This window comes from Fukomys damarensis, unplaced genomic scaffold (genome assembly GCF_012274545.1).
Source record: "Fukomys damarensis isolate Sample0158 unplaced genomic scaffold, DMR_v1.0_HiC HiC_scaffold_37, whole genome shotgun sequence".
Taxonomy (NCBI): domain Eukaryota; kingdom Metazoa; phylum Chordata; class Mammalia; order Rodentia; family Bathyergidae; genus Fukomys; species Fukomys damarensis.
Window position 1 is genome coordinate 35,631,779 of NW_022900949.1, and position 9,611 is coordinate 35,641,389.

Consider the following 9,611-nt stretch of genomic DNA (forward strand, 5'->3'; position numbering starts at 1 on the left):
AAAAAAAAAAAAAAAAAGAAAGCTGGCTTGCCAGGGATTTAGCTCAGTGGTACCACCACGGGCCTTGCCAAATGCAAGGATCCAAGTTCAAATCCCGGTACCAAAAAAATAAAGGACTGGATTCTGGAATAGAAATTTTCCTGTTACAGGAGGGAATAAAATATTTTCTCTGTTTATATGTGGAGTGGCAATGCTTCTTTTCTGGCATTTTTAGTTTTAATAGTAATATCAGCAAGAAAAGTACGTCTAGTGGCTTATACCTGTTTTTGTTTTATTTGCTTTGCAGGGGCCCAATTCAGGGCCTTGCACATGGGAGATAAACGTTTTACCACTGAACCACATCCCCAGCTGGCTTCTGTTACCAAATCTAGCAATTTTACTTTTATTTCATGTGACTATTCTTATCATTAATAACCATTATGATTAATTAAAATGCAAATAATAAGGTATTAGTTTAAAAAAACAGGTTGTTTCGAAAGACTTATAGTGTAAATAGCAAACCTACATCCCAGCACTTTTATGTTTTTCCGTTTTTCTAAGTAATGTGCCTGTCTCTTTAGGCATTATCTATTGACTTTCTGTTGAAATCTGCCTCACCTTCCCATACTCAGGATTTTTTAGTCATTGTTTACACTATTAAAGCAGGTACCTAAAATATCACTTTCTGTAGAGTCAAATAGTACCTGTGTTTATATTTCCATTATTTTACAACTTTCTACTTTTCCTATGCTCAGTAACACCCGCCTCGTCATCTCTTTTCCAAATAGGTAAATTTCAGAGCAAAGATCCTTCATTTCCCCCAGCCTCTCTTGGGCCTATGGGTAGTGTTCTCTGTAATGCTCGCACAGTCATGATGTATCGTCGCCCTCCTTGCTGGTGCCTCTGTCCCAGGACCTCTGTGTTCCTGTCCCCATGCACCGGCTGCTGTGGGCCCTCTGCCAGCTGCCTGCAGTGGGTCTGTGCTTCCGTCCCGTGTCTTCCAGGTGTCCTCCAGTGTCTTCCAGTCTTGAATAGTTTCTTGCAAGACATGCATAGAAGGAGAATGGCTCTGTCCCTCTGTTTCTAAGACTATCTGTCAGCCGTGGTCAGAATCGCTCACTTTGGTCGCAGCTTCTCACCTGCCGTTGGACATTCACTTAGAGCCCAGCTTGGAAGCATGGGCCTCACCTTCGCCCTCTCCTTGTCTTTGTTCGTTTTCTCTAGGAAACACCTCAAGCGGCTCCAAATTCTGTGTCTTCCAGCTTCCTGACTTTGCAGACAGTATTCTTCAGTTCTCCTTGACCTTTTGGTTCTCTTTGTTCTTGTGGGTTTTCACCTTAACTTCTTTCAGTGCTATTTGAGTGGTACACCAGGATGAATCAGAAATAAACATATGTGCTCTAAACAGAAGCTGTGCCTAGGTTTTTGCTTTGCCTTTGGTCTAAGCATTTATCAGTTTCTCCCGGAGCTCTGTGGATTGGCAGAGCTCCACTGGACTCTCCTGTCACTTGCCGAGACAGAGGCTGCTGCTGGAATCACTTCTTTCGTCTTGAGTTGGCCTAACACCCAGGCTGACTCTGGGGAGCATCTACACATGGCCACCTGTGGGGCCCAAGTGCCACAGAGTGCTGGCTTTTAAAAAATGAAGGCGTAATATTCTGTAGTAAACAGACCAAAGAGATAGTGAAATCACCTTGCTACCTCAGAGTCCTGTGTGTCCCCCCAGAAGCTCCTCCCGGTTACTCCAGAATCTCCTGAGGATCACGCTGGCGCCTCGCTCTCTTCCCTCACCCTTTTCCTTGCCCCCTCTTCACATTGTCTGTAGATGCACTGTGTTCACACACCTGCATCTGGCTCACCTTCCCCTGTCCACAGTTCCGTTCCTGCTGTTGTGCAGTGCCATTGGATGAGTACAACAGCAAAGTGTTGCTTTTCCTTGGCTTACTTTCTCTTGTGGTTTGCCATAACTTATCTTTATTTTGTGGGGGCAGATAGAATTGTTTTATAACTCGGAGCTTTTAGGAAAGAAAATCTATTCTTTCTTTTTTCTCTGAGTACTGATTTCTACCACAGGCACATTTCACCCCTCGCTACTTAGGTTCCTTGGGCCACGAAAGCTCCCTGGAGTCAGGCTCTATGCAGGCTCATGGGTGATGCCCAGGCACCAGGTGCTGCCTGTAGGGTGCTGAGGGTGTCAGAGGTGACAGAGTAGACCTGGGGCCTTCTAGGGTCATGACGCTGTGAGGCCCAAGCCTGCTAGGTCATCGCTGCACAAGAACAAGGACCAGCAGGCCGTGAAGAGAAGGACGAGGACCTGCTCTGATAAGGGCGCAGAGGCAGAGAAGCCTTGGAGAAGACATGGCTGGTGCCATAAAAGTGCAGAGCAAGTGGGCCTTTGCCCGGTGGACAGCAGCGAAGGGCACTCGGGAGCCAGGGACCAAGATGAGTGTGGGCAGGCCTGTCGCAGGCATCAGAGGTGGACGTACAGGCAGGAGCCAGTGCCGGTGACTGAGAAACAGCTCGGACTTTGTCCCTGGGAAGTCCTTGGAGGATTTTATGCTAAGGGAAGATAAGAACCAGTTCTATGATTAGAGAAGGATGGGTCGGGAGACTGGGCAGGAAGCTACTGCTGCGGTTCATATGAACAACGCCAAGGGCCTCACTGCATTTCGTACCAAGGAGATTATAGATTAAAAGAATAAAGCTACTGTGCGCTGATCTTAGAGCCAACTGCCTTTTTATGTCTTGAGAATTTGTTTTTGTATCTCTGATTAGTGGCTTAAAAAATAGTTTTTAGTTGAGGTAATTGCATCATTCACATGCAGCTGTAAGAAATACGAGTTCCCTTTTACGCTTTGCCCATGTTCCACCAGTGGTAAGATTTTAAAACCATAGTATCACCCAGGAAATCATCGACATTATCAGTCTTGAGAATGGACTCTTAAAATGCAACTTCCTCCTAAGCTAGATAGCCCTGGGTTCAGCAAAGAAGCTTTCAATACAAAACAAACATAGGGTTCACATCTTTTGTTGTTTCAAGTGTGGCATAAAGTTGGCCCTCTTGGACCGTAAGCCCCAACAGTGCATCTTTGCTTTGCTTTGTTCCCCGGCCTCAGTGCAGGGTTGGCCCTTGGGCTCCACAGCTGTGTCTCCTGGATGAGGGACGGAAAGGCTGGGGAGATGCTCATCCGCATGCACCACTCTAGGGACCCTTCCTTAGCATCAGTTTTGTTTGCTGCCTCAGGGTGACCCTGGCGTAGTTCGCAGCGTTGGGGCTGTGAGGCCAGCAGGTACAGCTGGACTTCAAAGCAGGCGTGAAGAAGGAGAGCACAAGCTCTGTTGGGGTATTTGTGCTTTCCCATTGTACCGTGGAAATCATTGGAAATTTTTGTTCAGTAATATTCCATGGGACTTGTCAAAGTTACGTTTTCCGGTAGCCGTCACAGGAGTTTGGAAAGGGAGCAGATTTTAAAAGCGGAGCCAGCCCATGCACTTTCAGCGATTCTGAGTTTTCTTGAAACAAAATGTCGATGTCTCTGAGACTGAACCTCCATCAAGGCCCTAAAAGTAAATGACTTGTTTCCTGTCAGGGGAGGTGCCTCCCTGACTGGGACATGGAAGGCATTCTACATTTAGGTAAATTTAGGAGAGTGAATTTGATTGAAAGCAGAGAAAACATCAGTGAGACTGAAGATCACCAGACAAAGGTTTTTCTCTAGACCCTGGCTCTCGTTTTCCCACCCTCTCTCCTTCCCTCCCTCTCCCTGTCTCTCTTCCGTTCCTGTCCCCTTTGTCTCTCCCCATCTCCCCCCATCCCTCTCTCCCTCTGTCTCCCTTCTCCTCTCTTCCTTTTCTCCCCCTTCTTTTCTCTCCCTCTCTCCCTCTTCCCGCTCCCTCCCTCTTTTTCTCCTCTCTCCTCCCCTTCTGTCTCTTTCTTCATTTGTATGTGTGTACGTGTGTGCATCGGTGTGTGTGTGTGTGTATACATACATATGTACACATGTACATAAACGTCTATGACTGTGCCCGGTAGATAGCAGTATACGTGCACTCCAAATATGTATCTGCATCAGTTTGGTGATGTGGATTTGGTTCTCTAGAAACTGGAGCAGCCATTTGAACATGCGTTCAGCAGTGATGGATCAATGAACTGAACTTCAGGTGTTTCGCTGTTAAATTCATCTCTTGGCCACCTCATGTGATATGCGGGTTATGCTTAGTAAAGAGTTCTTGCTTGCATCCTTTATGGAGGTGGCATGACTTGAATATAATGCTTTGAGTTTGAGAAGATTGATGGACATACAAAATTAAGTCATAGCTAAAATTGATGTGTAATTCAGATTTCCCCCAGACATTTTGGGTATCTTTTATATTGGAGGATATAAAAATCTGCAAAATCTGTACACGTGCTACTGGTCTACTCCGTACATTCACCAGTCAGATTACCAGAGCACTGTTTTTGTGGGGGGCTGGGCTGTAGCTCAGTGGTAGAGCACTGGCCCTGGGTTCAGTCCCCAGCACCACAAAATAAAAGAGAAAGCAGCTAATGTAATGCTTGGTTTATATGACAATTTATACAATATGTATTCACTTAAAACTTTTTGTAGGCAGCTCAGTTATGATCTAGTATTAAACTATACCAATTAATGTAGTATGATTCTGAATTTATTTAACATGCTGTTAGAATATTTTAGAGTTTTGATGGTGTAGGAAAGTCTAATGAAAAATATAACAAGTAAAGAATGAATGAGGCTGGGTGTGGAAGCACATACTTTTAATTCTAGCACTCTGGAAGGCTGAGGCAGAAGGTTCACAAGATTAAGACCTGCTGGGGGCCATCTAGCCAGTTCAAGGCTAGCCTGGACTATATAGTGAGACCCTATCTCAAAAAAAAAAAAAAGTGTGTGTGTGTGTGTGTGTGTAAGAGAGAGAGAGTGAGTGAGTTGGTAAGATTTCCTGTTTCAACCTAGTTTTGGAACAGAGGACTAATGTGTTTACTGAGTTGGTTAATCACTAATAATAAAATGTTAAATCAACTTTATTGTTTCTAACCAGACTGTGAGTTCTTGAATGCCGGCGCCTATCTTACTCATTTTTGTGTCTTGTGTCCAGCACATTATAAATGTTCAATAAATTTTTTTTATTGTTTGCCCCCTTTTGGGAGTTCTCTGTATTCCATCTGGCTTAGTTTCTTTCTTGTTGCTGGGACAAAACACCTGACACCCACAAGTTAGAGGGGGAAAGGATCATTTTAGCTCCCAGTTGTATGAAGGTTTCAGTCTGTAGCTGGCTGGCTCTAAGGCAGAGGGCCTTGTCAGAGGAGAAGCCATCTGTGGCATGGCAGGCAGGATGAGAGAGACATCTGTTTTTGTTCTACCTAGGCTACAATTCTATTGGTTGGTACCACCCATGCCCAGGCCAGGCCTTCTCTCTCCAGGAAATCCATCATCCATACTCAGTTCTATGCTCAGCCAATGAATGGACTAATCCAGTCTCACACACCTATGATCTGGCCACTTCCCCAAAGTTCCCCTTAGGAGCACATGAGGGTTGAGCGGGACACCTAGATATAATCTGTAAAGCTATCTTTTGGACTTTACAAAACCTTGATTTTTTTTGCTTTTTGTTTTTTGTTTTCTGTACTTCTCATGATTTTCTTAACAACCTCATACTTTGTTTTTTTCTTTTTGAATACACTTTTCTTCAGGCTCTTGGATAACTGGTTCTTCCGGATGACCTGTGGGGACCCTTGTACACTGGGCTTCAGGACGTACGAATCTTAGTTTCGGCAACACTAGGCATAGCGCTCTGAGTGATGGTCAATAGTTTCACTAAACATAATTATATACTAAGAGCTGTACTTTAGGAATCCTTTTCATTGAGCACTGTGATTTATAATGCTGTGGTGAAGCCTGTGATTTTATTTATTTTATTGATTGATTGATTGATTGGTACTGGGGATCAAACTCGGGCCCTTGCACTTGCAAGGTAGGCGCCGGAACCACTGAGCTAAATCCCCAGCCCAAGCCTGTGATTTTTTAAACTGGAAACGTAACTTTGCAAATGTTCTTTCCTAGGTAGGGATTGAGTAAGATGATGCGGATCCAAAAGTATAAAGTATCCTTTCCATAGATATATTAAAATATGGTAAATAGGCGTTTTTACGTATTTAAATGTAAAATGCTCCCATGACTGTGAATGAAAATGATTAAGTTCATATGTTTCTTTTCTAGAGTTTTTTTCTTTAAAAATAATATTTAGCTTTAGATATGCTAAGAAAATACTTATACCCTCCTCTCTTAAAGAAAAGAGAAGTGCATTGTCCTAATTTGTTTAGGGGTCAGATAATTATATCCTCTAGGTAAAACTGGATCAAGTCGAAGCGAGTTGCCACGACCATTGTGGGTAGAATATCCATTAGGTAAATATTGGATAACATGCTGGTAATCTTGTTTAAAGAGGTGCATAAGAGTAGATGCTATTATTTAATTTAAAAAAAAGAAAGCCACGTATTTTAGAGTAGCATTTGTTAGGAGGGAATTCAGTGTTATTAATAAGTTCCCAGAGTGGTGCTGGGGACCCAGTGGTCTTTTGGACAGGACAGGATGTTCCAATGTCATCTGTCTGGTGTCTGTTTTACCCTTTCCCCATTAGCCTTTGAACTAAATCCAGTCTACATTCATCTTCAGCCATGGACCAGTGGCATAAATTACATTACGTGAGCTGTGAATCTGCTTACTGTAGAAGAAAAACTTAAAAGCAATAATTTTATTTTCATTTATTTATTTATTTGGTACCTGGGATCAAACTCCGGACCTTGCGCTAGTGAGGCAGCGGCAGAACCACTGAGCTAAATCCCTGGCCCAAAAGCAATAATTTTAAAGGTGTGTTTTATCCAGTGGGTAACTGCACTGCCATGAGTTCCATGTTTAATGCCTCCTCTCTCCCATTCATCCTCTGTCTCTGTCTCGTCTCTGTAAAAGCATTCAGTTATGTCTGTTCTCATAAAATGTTTCTGAGTTGCTTCTGCAGACTAGTCTAGAGGACAGAGAGGAGGTAGGGACTGATTTCAGAAGGTCTTCTCTTCCTTTGTCTCCCATTTTACTTTGGCACCTATAAAATCAGTCATCAGAGCCCAGCCCATGCCATCTGTGGCTTGGTTCTTTGCTCTAGGAGAGGCTTTGCTCACTCTGGTGGGTAGAATTGCCTTGAAAATAGAATGCTGGTAAGCCAAGGCTAACATTTATCCTACGTGGACTAGCTCATTTGACAATTCAGATGCTGCTTCAGGGAAACCATCCAAAGGTGTTGTAGAATACGTGGCCGTTTATCTAAAATGAGACCTGGTTTATGCATTTTCGGTATCCAACTCTTAAAAAAAAAAAAGCTTATCTTTAGTAGTGTACTGGTGTGTTGGACAAGGAGTGCTTCCTACTGCCTCTCATTATTTTAGTATATGACTTTAATTGTATATTCTTTCAGTTGGCAAGAATTTTTGTTTCAATAAATCTTCATTCTGATAAAATTTACTGGATACAAAAAAACTCAAATACTGGTGGTAAATCTTGAAATTATTAGAAGTATTATATTCTACTCTAATTATGATAATACAATTCTGAGAAAGTTCAGTTGCTCCTCACCTGAGTCCTGCTAGCCTGAGTTTGTCAGGAACTACACAGCTCTGGAGGGTCAGGAGGAGCCAGCCCCCTGAGCGTCAGAAAGCTAACAAAACCCTTGGTGCATTTTTCTTCATCTGTAAAATGGAGTGATAGTAGATAGCTAGATCACAGAAGGATTAAATGAATTGATATGTATAAAAATGCTTAGATAAGAGCCTGGAGCTTAATGTGTTCAGTAGACATTAGCTGCTGTAGTAGTGATTACTAATTCCATATTGCAGGGCTGGGGATTTAGCTCAGTGGTGCCACTACCTACCTTGCAACCACAAGGTCCCGAGTTTGATCCCGGTACCAAAAAAGAAAAAATGTGTATCATATAGATTGGAAAACTTCTGTGCATGCTGGCCGCCTGCCTTGCAAGCACAAGGTCCCGAGTTTGATCCCGGTACCAAAAAAGAAAAAAATGTGTATCATATAGATTGGAAACCTTCTGTGCACGCTGTGGGTGGGACTCTCCACATACCTTATGTGTGTGTATGTGTGTTTTTCTGAGCTGGGGATGGAACCCAGGACCTTGTACAGGTGAGGCAGGCATGGTCCACTGAGCTCCACCCCAAGGCCACTCTTAAGGAATTGATGGCGCAAACAACTTTTATTCAACTGAGATTAGAGGCCTGTTTTCCATGTCCACCTGATAGCAAGGGACTGATTCTTGTGGTGAACACAAGAGATGCTCACCGGATGTGTACCATGGAGTATGTTAGGCACTTTGCTGATTATGAGGTTGTGTCCCTCAGGTAGCTTCCTTGCCGTGCTTAAATTGAGGAAGTGAGAGAGACATCATCTAGGTAATGGCTACTGTGGCCTAGATGGGATGTAGGAATCGGTTTATTTGCACTCAGGTTGTCTTACACTTTGTACCAAATTGCACAACAAGCACATGTTTTTTGTTCTTGAACAGGTTTCTGCATGTTTGTACTGAGCTTGGTGAAGAAACATTACCGTCTGCAGTTTTATATGGTGTGTATTAACTATTATTGTGTAGTTGTCGTGTTGCAAACCCTCTTCCCTCTCTCCTTTTTTTCTCTATTGAGATGTAACCTAGGCTGCATTAGTGTGAAGAGTGTTTCAATTTCATATGAGCATTGACTGCAGAATGTTCATTCCGTGAACATTTTTGTTGAGACATTTTTGAGGACTTAAAATTCTTTAACTGTTCCTAAAACTTTGCTGAAACTTTTTTCTAAATATATCCAGTGGCCAACAAAGTAAATAAACTATTCGAATTTACTAAATATGTAGAACTTTGAAGCATTTTCATAATCTCTACGATGATTACAAAGCCTGGGAAACACCTACAATGTTGTTGTGTAGAAATTTTAATTTTTGTTTTCCTTGCTATGAGCATGAGTGTGCAGAGAGCAGAGAATGGACTTTCTTGGTAATTATGGTTAGTCACAGAATTACATAATTTTTTTTGGCATTATGTATCTAGCTGAGTGAGTCAAAGCCTAGGTTTTATGAAATTTATGATTTGGTGAACTTTTCATATTTCTTTAAAATGTAGCTAACTATAAGACTAAAATACTGCATTTCATTTAGATCTGTGAATTCATGTATTAACAAGGCTTGCTTTAGATTGGGATTATACGTCCTATTTATGCTTTTCTTTTCTCTATTAAGATATTCTGCTAATTATTACCACTGGGAAATTGTAGTATTTCTTACTTTTCTAATTTCAGGGGATCTGAAAGTGAAGAGTAAAATTCTTAGTGGAAATCTAAAAATGATCAAGACAAGATAGAAATAGTAGCATCTCCTGTGAGAAGACAGCCCTTCCTTGGATCCTTGGAAAACTGGTTCCAGGACCCCCCGTGAATCCAAAATCCACGGGTGCTCAAGGCCCTTATATAAAATAGCATAGTATTTTTGTACGACTAATGCATATCTTCTTAGAGACTTTGAATCTTCTCTAGACTACTTATAATGCCAAGTACATTGGGAAAGGTGAAT

General features: G+C 42.3%; 1 protein-coding gene across 1 annotated transcript in view; it reads left to right on the plus strand.

Moving 5' to 3' along the window:
- Positions 1-9,611, plus strand: part of Cds1 (CDP-diacylglycerol synthase 1) — a 43,538-nt gene that overhangs the window by 18,228 nt on the left and 15,699 nt on the right. The window contains exon 6 of the mRNA XM_010619458.3: positions 8,560-8,618. Coding sequence (XP_010617760.1) covers positions 8,560-8,618 — 59 coding nt within the window. The remainder of the gene's footprint in view (positions 1-8,559; positions 8,619-9,611) is intronic.